Source organism: Salmo salar, chromosome 14 (assembly GCF_965601325.2).
Source record: "Salmo salar chromosome 14, fSalSal1, whole genome shotgun sequence".
Taxonomy (NCBI): Eukaryota; Metazoa; Chordata; class Actinopteri; order Salmoniformes; family Salmonidae; genus Salmo; species Salmo salar.
In genome coordinates, this window is record NC_138304.1 from 67,064,025 (window position 1) to 67,080,786 (window position 16,762).

The 16,762-nt window shown below is 44.9% G+C and overlaps 1 protein-coding gene across 1 annotated transcript; it reads right to left on the reverse strand.

Annotated features, from left to right (window-relative positions):
• Nucleotides 1-7,277: 7,277 nt before the first annotated feature.
• On the reverse strand, nt 7,278-11,905 carry LOC106570063 (uncharacterized). Its single transcript, XM_014142013.3, has 3 exons — nt 11,716-11,905; nt 8,236-8,346; nt 7,278-8,002 (listed from the first exon to the last, which is right to left on the reverse strand). Exons 1-3 carry the CDS (start codon nt 11,765-11,767, stop codon nt 7,785-7,787), a joined length of 381 nt encoding a protein of 126 aa, XP_013997488.1. The 5' UTR covers nt 11,768-11,905; the 3' UTR covers nt 7,278-7,784.
• Nucleotides 11,906-16,762: the final 4,857 nt, after the last annotated feature.

The following is a 16,762-nucleotide window of genomic DNA, read 5'->3' on the forward strand; positions in this document are numbered from 1 at the left end:
GGACTGTAGACCGTCTCTGTCGGTTCCGGACTGTAGACCGTCTCTGTCGGTTCCGGACTGTAGGCCATCTCTGTCGGTTCCGGACTGTATGCCGTCTCTGTCGGTTCCGGACTGTAGGCCGTCTCTGTCGGTTCTGGACTGTAGGTCGTCTCTGTCGGTTCCGGACTGTAGGACGTCCCTGGAAGCACTGGACGGGGAACTGTCGCCGGAAGCTCTGGACTGGACAGGCGCACTAAAGGCCTGGTGCATGGGGCTGGCTTTGGAGGCGCCAGACTAGGGACACGCACCTCAAGGCTAGTGCGAGGAGCAGGAACAGGACGTACTGGACTGGGCTGACTCACTGGAGGCCTGGTGCATGGGACTGGCTTTGGAGGCACCAGACTAGTAACGCGCACCACAGGGCTAGTGCGAGGAACAGGACGTACTGGACTGGGCTGACTCACTGGAGGCCTGGTGCATGGGACTGGCTTTGGAGGAGCCAGACTAGTAACGCGCACCACAGGGCTAGTGGGAGGAGCAGGAATAGGACATACTGGACTGGGCTGACGCACTGGAGGTCTAGAGCGCACAACCTGCACAACCCGTTCTGGCTGGATTGTTACCATAGCTCGGCACGGGCGGAGTGCTGGCACAGGGCGAACTGGGCTGTGCTGAGGCATGATGGCTGCCGTGCGTATTTCTGCATAGCTCGGTGCCTTCATGATCTGTTGCTCCCCATAATAAGCACGGGGAGTTGGCTCAGGTCTACGACCTGACTTAGCCAATTTTTGGGGGGGGCTGCCTCTCGGGCTTCCTTGCCAGCCGTGTTCCCACATAACACTCCTGGTTCTCTCCAGCCTTCCTCCATGGTCCTTCTCCAGCTAGTATCTCCTCCCAGGTCCATGACTCCCTATAGCTCCTTTGCTGCTCCTCTCTCCGCTGCTTGGTCCTCGTTTGGTGGGTAGTTCTGTCAGGTGCGTAAATCTCGTCTCCCAGTGTCTATCCTCACAGAATATGCAGATTGAAGAATGATGTAGTTGTGTCATTACACTTGTAGTCTTGATTTTATACCTGTCAGTGTCCCTTGCTGGTTTTTGTCCCACAATCTTGTTGTGTTCCATAACCGCAAGGTGTGTCCCCTCCCTCAAGCTCGTGTACCCAAAATTATGCCACTTTGGGGTATTTTTCAGCAGGACTCTGTGGAATGACTCGAGATAACCTGAGTTTAACTAAGAGAAAAGGGGTAGACTACATTGATTACATGGTCTGGAAGGCATTCTGTGGACCTCAGGCTATATCTAACCACCTGTAACCCCATAACATGGACACAACCCCATACAAACAATACCCAATTCATATTTATGCCATGCTTACTGTAAATTACAAGCCATCACCTTGTGAATATTTTTGCCAACGTACCTGCAGAGCTAGGGCTTGGAAGCACATGCTGGTTGAATCAGATTCTGTACCACCTTTGACAAAAAACACAACATGTCACGTCCTGACCATAGAAAGCTCGTATTTTTCTATGGTAGAGTAGGTCAGGGCATGACTGGGGGGGTTTTGTCTAGTTTATTTATTTCTATGTTTGGTTCTAGTTTCTTTTTTCTATGTTGGGGTTTTTGTCTAGTTTAAATTTTCTATGTTGGGTTTTTTGTCTAGTTTACATTTTCTATGTTGTGTTCTAGGTTATTTTTTCAAGGTTGGGGTTTTCGTATGATTCCCAGTTAGAGGCAGCTGGTCATCGTTGTCTCTAATTGGGGATCATATTTAAGTTGTTGTTTTCCCACTAGTGTTTGTGGGAGATTATTTTGAGTTAGTGTATGTTGCACCTCTTTGTCACGGTTTGTGTTTTTTTTGTTTATTCGTTTATTTTATGTCTTGCATAGTTGATCAGATAAATAAAGATGTGGAATGATACACACGCTGCACCTTGGTCTAATTCATACAACGAATGTGACAGAATCTCCCACCACCAAAGGACCAAGCAGCGTGCCCAGGAGGAGCAGGGATCCTGGGCCAGAGAGATAAGAGAGTGGAGGACATCCTGGACCTGGGAGGAGGTAAGAAGTAATGGCAGGGGACAATACCCTGCCATGGAAGCAGGCGGAGATAGCGAGACAGGAACGGCGACGATACGAGGAACTAGCACAGCAACGACAGAAGCTCAAGAGGCAGCTCCAAAAAACATTTGGGGGGGGGGGGAGATTGGTGGAGTCAGGGTTGAGACCTGAGCCAACTCCCCGTGCTTACCGTGGGGAGCATGTGACCAGTCAGGCACCGTGTTATGCGGTGATGCGCACTGGCTATAGTGAGCCGGGCTATAGTGAGCATTCAGCCAGGACGGGTTGTGCCGGCTCAGTGCTCCTGGTCTCCGGTGCGTCTCCTCGGTCCAGGATATCCTGCACCAGCTCTACACACTGTGTCGCCAGTGCGCCTTCACAGCCCAGTGCGTCCTGTGCCAGCGTCCCGCACTTGCCAGGCTAAAGTGAGCATTCAGCCAGGACGGGTTGTGCCAGCTCTACGCTCCAGACCTCCAGTGCGCCTTCACGGTCCAGTATATCCTGCACCGGTTCTACCCACCAGGTCTCCAGTGCGCCTCCACAGCCCAGTTCGTCCTGTGCCTGCTCCTCGCACTCTCCCTGAGGTGCGTGTCACTAGTCCGGTAACACCTGTACTGGTCCCACATATCAGGCCTCCAGTGTGCCTCCCCAGTCTAGTACGTCCTGTGCCTGCTTCTCGCACTCGCCCTGAAGTGCGTGTCACCAGTCTGGTGCCACCTGTCCCGGCTCCACACACTAGGCCTCCAGTGCGCCTGCCCAGTCCGGCGACAGTCCCCAGTCCAGAGCTTCCAGCGACCGTCCCCAGTCCAGAGCTTCCGGCGACAGTCCCCAGTCCGAGCTTCCGGCGACAGTTCCCAGTCCGGAGCTTCCGGCGACGGTCCGCAGCCCGGAACCTCCTGAGACGGTCCGCAGCCCGTAGCCTCCTGAGACGGTCCGCAGCCCGGAGCCTCCTGAGATGGTCCACAGCCCGGAACCTCCTGAGACGATTCGCAGCCTGGAGCCTCCTGAGACGGTCCGCAGCCCGGAGCCTCCGGAGACGGGCCGCAGCCCAGAGCCTCCTGAGACAGCCCGCAGCCCGGAGCCTCCTGAGAAGGCCCGCAGCCCGGAGCCTCCTGAGACGGCCCGCAGCCCGGAGCCTCCTGGGATGGCCCGCAGCCCGGAGCCTCCTGAGACGGCCCGCAGCCCGGAACCTCCTGAGACGGTCCGCAGCCCGGAGCCTCCTGAGACGGTCCGCAGCCCGGAGCCTCCTGAGACGGTCCGCAGCCCGGAGCCTCCTGAGACGGTCCGCAGCCCGGAGCCTCCTGAGACGGTCCGCAGCCCGGAGCCTCCTGAGACGGTCCGCAGCCCGGAGCCTCCTGAGACGGTCCGCAGCCCGGAGCCTCCAGCGATGGCCCGGAGCCTCCAGCGATGGTCCGGAGTCTCCAGCGACAGTCCACAGTCCGGAGTCTCCAGCGATGGTCCGCAGTCCGGAGCCTCCAGCGACGGTTGGCAGTCCGGAGCCTCCACCGATGCTGGCGGGTTCGCAGTCCTGCACCAGAGCCGCCTCCTATCCTGGCGGGTTCGCAGGATGAGAGGGTTCTTTGTCCCGTACCAGAACCGCCTCCGATGCGGGAGGATCCGCGGGATGAGAAGGTTCTTCGTCCTGCACCAAAGCCGCCACCAACACTAGACACCCCCCCTAACCCTCCCTTTTGGTTTCAGGTTTTGCGGCCGGAGTCCGCACCTTTGGGGGGGGGGGGGTGGTACTGTCACGTCCTGGCCATAGAAAGCTCGTATTTTTCTATGGTAGAGTAGGTCAGGGCGTGACTGGGGGGGTTTTGTCTAGTTTATTTATTTCTATGTTTGGTTCTAGTTTCTTTTTTCTATTTTGGGGTTTTTGTCTAGTTTAAATTTTCTACGTTATGTTCTAGGTTCTTTTTTCTAGGTTGGGGTTTTCGTATGATTCCCAGTTAGAGGCAGCTGGTCATCGTTGTCTCTAATTGGGGATCATATTTAAGTTGCTGTTTTTCCCACTAGTGTTTGTGGGAGATTATTTTGAGTTAGTGTATGTTGCACCTCTTTGTCACGGTTTGTTGTTTTTTTGTTTATTAGTTTATTGTATGTCTTGCATAGTTTCACAGATAAATAAAGATGTGGAATGATAAACACGCTGCGCCTTGGTCTCATACAATGAACGTGACACAACAATTCACAATTCAACCACTGTATTGATCTACAGTGCATTCGGAAAGTATTTAGACCCTTGACTTTTTCCACATTTTGTTACATTACAGCCTTATTCTAAAATGGATTAAATTGTCCTGCGTTGTCTTGGCTGTGTGCATAGGGTTGTTGTCCTGTTGGAAGGTAAATTTTCGCCCAAGTCTGGGGTAGCCTGAGTGCTCTGGAGCAGGTTTTCATCAAGGATCTTTCTGTATTTTTCTCTGTTCATCTTTCCCTCGATCTTGACTAGTCTCGCAGTCCCTGCCGCTAAAAAAACATCCTCAGAGCAGGACAATTGAATCCATTTTAGAATAAGGTTGCAATGTTTGGAGTCCATCTGTGGTAAATTGGATTAATTTGACATGATTTGGAAAGGCACACAACTATAAATAAGGTCACAGTTGACAGTGCAAGAGCAAAAACCAAGCCATGAGGTTGAAGGAATTGTCCGTAGAGTTCAGAGACAGGATTGTGTCGAGGCACAGATCTGGGGAAGGGTTTAAAAAAATGTCTGCAGCATTGTAGGTCCCCAAGAACACAGTGGCCTCCATTATTCTTAAATGGAAAAGGTTTGGAATCACCAAGGCTCTTCCTAGAGCTGGTCACTCTGACAGAGCTCTAGAGTTCCTCTGTGGAGATGGGAGAACCTTCCAGAAGGACAACCATCTCTGCAGCACTCCACCAATCAGGCCTTTATGGTAGAGTGGCCAGACGGAAGCCACCCCTCAGTCAAAGCTACATGACAGCTCGCTTGGAGTTTGCCAAAAGGCACCTAAAGACTTTCAGACCATGAGGACCCAGATTCTCTGTTCTGATGAAACCAAGATTGAACTCTTTGGCCTGAATGCCAAGTGTCACGTCTGGAGGAAACCTGGCACCATCCCTACGGTGAAGCATGTTGGTGGCAGCAGCATGCTGTGGGGATGTTTTTCAGAGGCAGGGACTGGGAGACTAGTCATGACCGAGTCGAAAATGAAAAGAGCAGAGAGATCTTTAATGAATACCTGCTCCAGAGCACTCAGGACCTCAGACTGGGGGCAAAGTTTCACCTTCCAACAGGACAACGACCCTAAGCAGACAGCTTGCATTTCAAAGATGTCTATAAATGTACACGTTTTGTGCTCTTGTAGGAAGCAATCACTCCCCTATTGCTGACTACAAATTATATTTAATTGGGCCAATAACTCACTAATTAGCAAAGGCTATTAACAAAATGTGCACACGTGGCTACATGCAGCTCTCGCTATGATCTCAAAACAAGCACATCTACTCATGACCGCTCATGCTGTAAACACAGTTCAGTTCAAAGTAAATGGCCCAGATCCATATATGCCAATGGTCTGTCTGCATATAGGCCTACTGCAGCTCTGACTTGATTTTGCCGCACTGGTCAGTGTAGAGTACATGGAGATTAAAGAACTAGAATCCTATTCTGATGCGTTCTGCCTACAACATCTCGTACATTGTTTGTTTTGTATTATAAGTATTGCATAGTTCGTTTTGTTTTGGTATGTTCCATTGTAAGTGGCTAATATTGCGTTGATTCGATCACAATTGCAACAGTAAAGGGAAACATTGATGGTGTCGACAAACAGGACAATACGCTAATTACTATTAATTTGTATTGGGCACAACATAATCCGAAACACAACCACAACAAACTGCATATGCATCCAACAAGGTTTGTAGAGTCACAAGGATGATCTAGTCATTGCGTTCTAGGAATATGGGATCAAATAGGCAACTAAACATTTGACTACTTTAATACACATAAGTGAATTGGCACAAATACTTATCACCTTCAAATGGTGGGACTGGATACATAAAGTGCTTTCATTTCCAAACGGTAAAACAGTATTAAAATACTCTCAAATAAAAGGTGTAAGCTCATATGAAACATTTTATCTCAAATCAAAATGCTGGAGTATAGAGCCAAATCAAAATGTTTAGCTTCACTGTCCAAACACGTATGTAGGGGAGTGTACCATAATCCCACATCAACAATTTATAGCCTTAGAAAATATAATCACTGTCACGTCCTGACCATAGAAAGCTGTTATTTTCTATGGTAGAGTAGGTCAGGGCGTGAGAGTTTTTTTTTCTAGTTTAGATTTTCTATGTTGTTATGTTCTAGTTTTGTATTTCTATGTTGGGGTTTTGTTTGGGATGATCTCCAATAGAGGCAGCTGGTCATCGTTGTCTCTAATTGGAGATCATTCTTAAGTAGGTGTTTTTCCCACCTGGGTTTGTGGGAAATTGATTTTGAGTACGTGTATGTTAGCTCTTCGTCACGGTTTGTTCTTTTTGTTTATTCAGTTTATTTTGTATGTATTGCATAGTTTCACAGTTCAATAAAATATGTGGAACGATAATCACGCTGCACTTTGGTCCGCTTCATCCTACGACAAACGTGACAATCACAGAGTACAGAATTTCCGATTAAACCTTAAATCATCAAAACTCATCAAATCACAACCTTTACTGTACCTGTCTTTGAATATTCCCATAGCAACAAATTATCTGATTGGATTTACCCACTGTTATGGACACACCAGGACAGTTAGGCCTATCAAAATGTTAGTCTTCATCTTCTCTTAGGAGGGTAGTGTTTGTTATTTTCAATAGGAGTCGTAGGCTTAATCCCAAATGAATGAGTTTTCTCAAAAAGTGCTCACTTAGAGCATGGGTTCCCAAACCTTTTCACTCGGGCCCCCCTTCCAGCTTTGGGGTCAATCCCACTCCCCCTGTGAAAATTGAGTTCCATTAAAAAATATATATGAATGTGTAATTTTTTTGGGGGGGTGCCTGCCATCCTACATTTTGGGAACCACTGACTTAGAGCATGCTGAGGAAAGATTACTAATAAATGTATGTGGGAAATTCCAGTTCCAGTGGGTGGTACATGATAGGAGACTTGATTATAGGCTACTATAATGAAGTATAACAAGTTTTATCGTCTTCCATGAGGGTGCTAAGAGGACGTTAGTCGGAAAAGAAGAGGAAGGAATGCAGACAGTATTTGTCACATTGGAATGAGTTAAATTTGTTTAGTCTTTATTTTATTATTTGTTCAACCATTTCACACACACAATGTAGTGTCTCGTAGTAGTAGATATGTTTTTAAGTGTAGTATGTTTATTTATTGTACATAGAATACAGAGAAAAGTTATCTTTATAAAAGAGTACAGAGTGTAACATACTTAATAGGGAAAATAAAAATTTGCTAGATAATGATAATTGATAGTGACACAAGTGAGAATTTATGCCATTAAAAAGTACATATGTCACACAGATAAGTTCCCAATATAAATAGTGACATTGATTGAACAGTACATTATGATGCTGTAGTCGGATGTTGTTTAGCCTAGAGGTAAAATCAGTTTGAGTTGGAACTTAGAACTAAAGTTTAGTGAAACTAGCCTGAATAAACATTAGTCTTTCCCAGAATAAAACCAGTTTTAGTATATTGTGTTTTTTAAGAATCTCAACACACGTCAATGGAAGCCTATAGAGGAGGTCTCCTTATTGTGAAGGGTTTGTTTAAGAAAAAGTGCTCCAGATGGCCACCAGGGCAGCACCAAGGGCCACAGTGAGAGGGAGTTGGATGGCTACGGCCCCATTGCACAGGTCGGTGCTGCAGCAGGTCTGTGAGACGGTGTAGTCGGCTGTCATGATGCTACCAGTGGATGTGGTGTTGCATAAAGTTGTGGCCATGCAACCCTTGCGCTTGATATTCAGGATGTTAGTGGCGTTGAACACTGGAAGAAGAAGGAAGAACAATTGTAATTACAGGTAGTTTTTGTTTGGGTAGCAAAATTACTAGATATTAACTGAGAAATTACATTGTGAAATGGAAATGACACAATAATTATCTAAGAATTACACAGTAATAACCTAGGAATTACACAGTTATAACTTTGGAATTACACAGTAACTCAATGACCTATTTTTATTGTAGCGTTCTACTTGGACGAAACGACAGGGTCGGTACCTGCTAGTGCGGTGAAGCAGTTGGGCTCGGAGGTGCTACATTCTGCAGTTGAACCAATAAAACAAAAACTGGCCATCCCCACAGAACATGTGTTGCACTTCAGGGACTCGGCTGTGAGATGGAGTGAGAGAATAATGGAGAGACAGAGAGCAATGAGGAGAGAGAAGAAACAGGAGAGAAACAAATAAGATTGCTGTCATCATGACACTATATGTACAAACATACACATCATTATTTTTTTCTTCCTTTCTTTGTTCAGTCCAGTCCAGCACAGAAATAAGAGTGTAAAGCCACATAAATATTAGGTTAATACCTGGAAGTTTAATGAATGAATTGACGGACTCTATTTCGACTACTTTAAATTGTTGATTGTACAACCATACACCCAGAGTTAACCTATTCTTGGACTGAAAAACACTTTTAGTGGAGTGTTGTCCTTTAAAAGTTCCCATTTGGTGACGTCTGATAGTAGGCAGTGTGGTAAAGTACTAATACTTGAAAGTACTATTTAAAGTATTTTTTTTGGGGTATCTGTACTTTAATTTACAATTTATGTTTTTTATTTTTACTTTTAATTCACTACACTCCTGAAAAGAAAACAATGTACTTTTAATCAATACATTTTCCCTGACACCCAAAAGTATGCATTACATTTTGAATGCTTAGCAGGACAGGAAAATAGTCCAATTCACACACTAATCAAGAGAAAATCCCTGGTCATCCCTACTGCCTCTGATCTGGCGGACTCACGAAACACAAATGTTTTTTTGTAAATGATGTCTGAGTGTTGGAGTGTGCCCCTGACTATCCGTAAATATACAGAACAAAAATATAAATGCAACAATTATCAATTTCTATGATTTTACTGAGTTACAGCTCATATAAGGAAATCAGTCAATCTAAATAAATTCATTAGGCCCTAATCTATGGATTTCACATGACTTGGCAGGGGTGCAGCCATGGGTGGGCCTGGGAGGGCATAGGCTCACCCACTGAGGATCCGGTCCCAGCAAATCAGAATGGGTCTTCCCCACAAAATGGCTTTATTACAGACAAAAATGCTCCTCAGTTTTATCAGCTGTCTGTGTGGCTGGTCTCAAACGGTCCCGCAGGTGAAGAAGATGGATGTGGAGGTCCTGGGCTGGCGTGGTTATGGTCTGCGGTTTTGAGGCTGGTTGGACGTACTGCAAAATTCTCTAAAACGAGGTCGCAGGCGGCTTATGGTAGAGAAATGAAAATGTAATTCTCTGGCAATTTAATTCAGGTTAACTGAAAAGCAATCTCTTCACTGGAACTCCAGTATTCTCCAACCTGCTTGAGGTTTGTTAACAAAAACGTATTTAGAGACCAAAAATCTGGTGGTTACGGCAATGAGGCTGTAACCACCACGCCCCATGCCTTGATCACACCAACAGTGTTAGAGACAATGGTACTCAGCATAATCTGGATATGTGTGCAAAAAAAGTTCAACATTCACCTTCTGCTACAATTTCTGTCAATAAATCCACCACACAGAACTGCAACTGCCTCTGCAAAGCAATGCTGCAAGGCAAATACAGCGTTCAATTGGAAATCAATGTACTTCTGACGTACCAAAATGCAAATACACTGTCGGTGTCCAAAATGCAAATACACTGTCGGTGTCCAAAATGCAAATACATTGTCGGTGTAATTGAGGTGCCAGTGTGAAATAGCAACATATTGCTGATCCCATTTCTCTAGTGGATGTGTCATAACATAGGCTACCTGAACACTTCTCCCTCGCCCAAATGCAGCTATGTCTATTCCCGAGATCATTGGCATGGGAAACTGAAAGTTTGCTGAGAAAATCTGAGTTATTGAGAATATTTATTTTCATCAGGAAATTTTCATTTTCAAATATAGCCTAATTTCGGATCTGTTCAATATTTTGCATATTTTCAGCCAGATCCGAGGTCAGTGGCCACCGGAGTATGAGTGCAGCTGAGCTGGAGCATAGCGAGGAATATAACATGCCCAATTTGACTGGAGCGCAGAACAAGATTCCCAAAGGCCGGAGCGTCAGCCTTCTCTGCTCCAGTAGCGCACACTTCATGAGCTCAGGGAATACCCGGTCCAGCATGCATTTGAAGTCTACTTGTGTGCTGCTATAGCCCCTTGGTTTAGCTATTATCATGGAGTTTGCTAAATATTTTCCTTGCTAAATCTAGGTTACGTACAAAAATGATAACCAAGAGCAAGAGAGGGAGTGCAGTGATGTAGTGTCCACAACTAAAGAATCATTGTGAAATCTGAAAGACACTTATCCCGAAAGCATGATGGTTTACTTACTACGTGCACATGCTAAAAGAAAGAAACCAGGTGGGTAGATAACTAAGTGTGTCATTGTAGAAAAGTATTTATTTACTGAAAATCAGATCTCTTCAACGTTTCTTTCATTTTTGTTATATTATCTATACAATAGGCCATCATTGATTTTGTCCCAATAGGCCTGGCATATTCCCATGTTCAATGAGTTTTCCGTTTTGATTGGGTTATTTTGTCTGAAATCCTTTAGGCATACCTTTCTCTGCTGTTAGCCTTCTCGCCAGGCACCATCGCATGAGCCTGATGCCACAGACCGGCCAAACTCGTGTTTCTATGTCATTTTTCATTTAATTTGTATTTATTTAATAATTATTGGTAAATTCAAAGTTAATGTCCCTACCAGTGTAAGGGGTGTGTAATCGATGGCAGGGAAGTCAGACGCAGAAGAGCAGAACTTGGTAATAGCCGGAGCAGTTTAATAGCAAAAACCCACGGCATAAAAAATAACAAGATAATTGTGAGGAAAAACAAGACAAAACACATGGAAAATGAAAAGTGGATCGATGATGGCTAGAAGACCGGCTCCGACCGAACAAGGAGAGGACCCGACTTCGGCGGCCGTGACAAGCCTATTGTGTCGCACTCGCAAACACTTCACACTGTATTTATTTGCAGGCTATAGCTTTAAAAAATATATAAATAATATAGACTAAATAATTAATTGTCATTCCTTCTTATGCTCCCTGTCTGGATCCTGACCTATTTCGCAAAAATAAATGGGTGTTGGTTAAATTGTGATTTTAATGAATGGAGCAACTTTGGAGTCACAGGTTTTAATTTCTGTGAGCAAGGACCGGTTTTTAACTGAGCGGTTGGAAAGGTCGTTGGAAAAGATGTGGAGCACCAGAGCGATGCGCGACCACCACCATGAGCGATAAGCGAGATTTCCAACTGCTCAACTCCACTCACATGCAAGCATGATTCAACCGAGCTTGACTTTCTACCCACCCATTCTTCTTTATCTCCAGTCTTCACATTCATGGTCATGATCTCAAACAAATAATCAGTTAAAAACTGTTGTGGACTTTAATGGTCATTTTTTCCAATTTACAAAAAAAGTATTTTTAGAACAAGCCCCAATTTGTCCAATGAATAATAACAATAACCTGCCCAGAGAGAATAAAACCAACTTACCCACAACAAAGAGTCCCACCAGCGCCACACATCCCCACATGAATTTGTTCATCTTGATCCAAGTAGAGGGAAAAATATCAAAGTTCAATAGCTAGTATAATGAGTATTGGAATAATGCAAATCAGATAATCCAGTGTCCAAATTGCAACTTAATGAAGTGTAGAGCTGTGTAGAATGAGGAGCACCAACTTGGACACCCACTTAAATGCTGAGGGTGTGGTGCTGATGGAGATGATGGAAACAGGAAGAAAAACAGGGTGTGACATGTGCAACAGGGTCATATGAAACCTGTAAGTGGACAAATTGAGATGTTGATGAGTAGTGCGAGAGGAATTGCTGATGTGGGTGGAGAAAAGTTTACCGGCTGCTTACAGATCATTGGCAGGGTAGAGAATCAAACAAAGGGAGTATTAGGTAATGCGACACCTGTACTTACCCAGAGACAAAGACAGAGGAGGAAGAGGAGGATGAGGAGGAGGAAGAGACAATCAGACAAAAACAGTCGGACAGATCGACACGTGTGTGAGTGTAATAATAATAACACACTTTAATTTGTATAGAGCTTTTAATTAGAGAGTTTTCTCAAAGCTCTAAAATGAGCTTGCTTTTGTGGCACAATTGATGCTGCACAGGGCTACGTGCCAGAAGGTTGAGGATTCTCTGACTGTCGCAGGCTCACTCTGACTGCCTGTTTCATTACACTGCACCTTTTTACCAATGTAATGACCTCGATAGATCACAAATTAAAGAATTAGAATGTCTAGAACAGAGGATCGAGGTGAATAAATGTGTAATAATCACAACTATATGTATCTCTCTGTCAGAATGTTATAGATCTAATTTCTTTCTCTGTCACACATGCATTTACCAGCCCTGGGATCAATTACTATGTAAGGTATTTCAATTACATTCAAACGACATTTTTAAGGAATTATTTGGATATTTTTTTATTTAAAAAATATAAGTACAATCTTAGGAAAAAAAGGTGCTATCTACAACCTAAAAGGGTTCTTCGGCTGTCCCCATAGGATAATCCTTTGAAGAACCCTTTTTCTGGTTCAAGGAAGAAGAGCCACACACTCCAGGAGCTCAGATGCAATAATTGAATAACCTAATAACCAACGTTTCAACAGAGAAGCTGTCTTCATCAGGGTATAATGACAAACACTGCGGGTCACTAGTTTATATAGTGTCAAAGGACACACACACAAGTGTCTGTAATTATGCCCGGTGTGACTTGATATATATAAATATAACGTACAAAAAACATGAATGGATAGCATACGATCGCTCTCTGCCCATTCATCGCCATTTTACCTGTTGTTGTTGACTTAGCTGATTAGCTGTTGTTGTCTTACCCGTTGTTGACTTAGCTAGCTCTTAGCTAGCTCTCCCTTAGCTAGCTCTCTTTATGCCTCGCTTTATGTCTCTCTCAAATGTCAATATGCCTTGTATACTGTTGTTTAGGATAATTATCATTGTTTTAGTTTACTGCGGAGCCCCTAGTTCCACTGTACTTGCCTTAGATCCCTCCTTTGTCCCACCTCCCACACATGCGGTGACCTCACCCAGTATAACCAGCATGTCCAGAGATGCAACCTCTCTTATCATCACTCAGTGCCTGGGCTTACCTCCACTGTACCCGCACCCCACCACACCCCTGTCTGCACATTATGCCCTGAATCTATTCTACCACGCCCGGAAATCTGCTCCTTTCATTCTCTGTCCCCAACGCACTAGACGACCAGTTTTGCTAGCCTTTAGCCGTACCCTCATCCTACTCCTCCTCTGTTCCTCAGGTGATATGGAGGCTAACCCAGGCCCTGTGTGTCCCCAGGCACTCTCCTTTGTTGACTTCTGTAATCGAAAAAGCCTTGGTTTCATGCATGTTAACATTAGAAGCCTCCTCCCTAAGTTTGTTTTACTCACTGCTCTAGCACACTCCGCCAACCCCGATGTCCTTGCCGTGTCTGAATCCTGGCTTAGGAAGGCCACCAAAAATTCAGAGATTTCCATACCCAACTACAACATTTTCCGTCAAGATAGAACTTCCAAAGGGGGAGAAGTTGCAATCTACTGCAGAGATAGCTTGCAAAGTTCTGTCATACTTTCCAGGTCTATGCCCAAACAGTTCGAGCTTCTAATTTTAAAAATGAATATCTCCAGTAATTAGTCTCTCACTGTTGCCGCCTGTTATAGACCCCCCTCAGCTCCCAGCTGTGCCCTGGACACCATATGTGAATTGATTGCCCCCCATCTATCTTCAGAGTTCATTCTGTTAGGTGACCTAAACTGGGATATGCTTAACACCCCAGCAGTCCTACAATCTAAGCTAGATGCCCTCAATCTCACACAAATTATCAAGGAAACCACCAGGTACTACAACCCTAAATCCGTAAACATGTGCACCCTCATAGATATTATCCTGACCAACTTGCCCTCCAAATACACCTCTTCTGCGAGCAGGCCTTTCTAATCGACCTGGCCCAGGTATCCTGGAAGGGTATTGACCTCATCCCGTCAGTCAAGGATGCCTGGTCGTTCTTTAAAAGTAATTTCCTCACCATCTTAAATAAGCATGCCCCTTTCAAAAAAATGTAGAACTAAGAACAGATATAGCCCTTGGTTCTCTCCAGACCTGACTGCCCTTGACCAGCACAAAAACATCCTGTGGCGGACTGCAATAGCATCGAATAGTCCCTGCGATATGCAACTATTCAAGGAAGTCAGGAACCAATACACATAGTCAGTCAGGAAAGCAAAGGCTAGCCTTTTCAAACAGAAATTTGCATCCTGTTGCTCTAACTCCAAAAAGTTTTGGGACACTGTAAAGTCCATGGAGAACAAGAGCACCTCCTCCTAGCTGCCCACTGCACTGAGGCTAGGCGACACGGTCACCACCGATAAATCCATGATAATCGAAAATTTCAATAAGCATTTCTCTACGGCTGGCCATGATTTCCTCTTGGCTACCCCAACCTGTTGTCCGGACCTCTGGCAGTCTCTATGGGGGTACCACAGGGTTCAATTCTCGGGCCGACTCTTTTCTCTGTATATATGAACGATGTCGCTCTTGCTGCGGGTGATTCCCTGATCCACCTCTACGCAGACGACACCATTCTGTATACATCTGGCCCTTCTTTGGACCCTGTGTTAACTAACCTGCAAACGAGCTTCAATGCCATACAACACTCCATCCGTGGCCTCCAACTGCTTTTAAACGCTAGCAAAACCAAATGCATGCTTTTCAACCGTTCGTTGCCCGCACCCGCCCGCCCGATTAGCATCACTACTCTGGACGGTTCTGACCTAGAATACGTGGACAACTACAAATACCTAGGTGTCTGGCTAGACTGGAAACTCTCCTTCCAGACTCATATCAAACATCTCCAATCCAAAATCAAATCTAGAATCGGCTTTCTATTTTGCAACAAAGCCTCCTTCACACACGCCGCTAAACTTACCCTAGTAAAACTGACTATCCTACCGATCCTCGACTTCGGCGATGTCATCTACACAATAGCTTCCAATACTCTACTCAGCAAATTGGATGCAGTCTATCACAGTGCCATCCATTTTGTTACCAAAGCGCCTTATTCCACCCATCACTGCGACCTGGCTGGCCCTCGCTACATATTCGTCACCAGACCCACTGGCTCCAGTCTATACTGGAGCCAGTGGGTCTACAAGTCTATGCTAGGTAAAGCTCAGCTCACTGGTCACGATAACAACACCCACCCGTATCACGCGCTCCAGCAGGTATATCTCACTGGTCATCCCCAAAGCCAACACCTTCTTTCCTGCCAGTTCTCTGCTGCCAGTGACTGGAATGAATTGCAAAAGTCACTGAAGCTGGAGACTTACATGCTGACCAGATCGGACATGTTGCGTGCGTGAGCATTGCGATTTTATTTTGAAATCCATGTTATTCAATTTTTGCACCCACACTGCTCGCGCGTGCCAACGAGTGTCTGCGTTGCCAAGGGCTAAAATAGAAGTCATTACTATTTCTGACGCAGATCGCGCTGCAAGTCCTGCCTCTCCCATCTCCTCATTGGTTTATAGAAGCAGGTACCCACGTGCCATCTCCTCATTGGTTATGCCCACGTGGATGATTGAAAGATGAACTGTCAGAGCGGCTTACCGATCACTGCACCTGTACACAGCCCATTTGTAAATAGCCCACAGAACTACCTCATCCCCATATTATTATTTATTTATTTTTGCTCTTTTGCACCCCAGTATCTCTACCTGCACATCATCATCTGCACATCTATCACTCCAGTGTTAATGCTAAATTGTAATTATTTCGCCACTATAGCCTATGTATTGCCTTACCTCCCTAATCTTACTACATTTTTACACACTGTACATAGATTTTTCTATTGTGTTATTGACTGTACGTTTGTTTATCCCATGTGTAACTCTGTGTTGTTGTTTTTGTCACACTACTTTGCTTTATCTTGGCCAGGTCACAGTTGTAAATGAGAACTTTTTCTCAACTGCTCTACCTGGTTAAATAAAGGTGAAATAAATAAAAAATACTTTTGCTAAAAGCCACAAAATTAACCTGAATGGATTTCTGCAAATATGTAAAAACCACGTGGGTCCTCTTACATTTGGGAACTTTACAGTCCTATTGATCAAACAACCGTGAAAAGGTAGGTTCTCTCTCCCTCAGTTATGCACATCAACAAGATCAACAACTAATGCTAACCAGAGCAAAATGAGCTAAAATCTAACGAAGGAACATCAGATAAACCCTCTCAAATTTTTTCAGCTACTGGCCGTCAAAATTCCACTGATAAACGATGGGGAATTGTAGCCTCCTCGTCCTTCTGCAGCTTGCCTGTCAATGGATGCTTGTCCCAACCAAGCACTGAATCTAACTGGATAAAGTTGGCTAGCTTGCTAGATTGCTACTTCTTGACGCAAATGGGAGAACACCTCACTCTGTCAATTTTTCTTGCCATAGCAGAGCTGGTTATGCTGTTATCTAGAGCATTCTAAACTAACTATTACTTTTTTTGTCTACGTTTACTGACAC

Bases quoted from the DNA above. Each gene is read 5' to 3' on its own strand.
- LOC106570063 (XM_014142013.3), bottom strand. From the start codon at position 11,767: ATGAACAAATTCATGTGGGGATGTGTGGCGCTGGTGGGACTCTTTGTT. The intron at 8,347-11,715 runs GTAAGTTGGTTT...TCCATCTCACAG, and splicing joins GGTGGGACTCTTTGTTGTGG to CCGAGTCCCTGAAGTGCAAC. The intron at 8,003-8,235 runs GTACCGACCCTG...TTCTTCTTCCAG, and splicing joins CTGCTTCACCGCACTAGCAG to TGTTCAACGCCACTAACATC.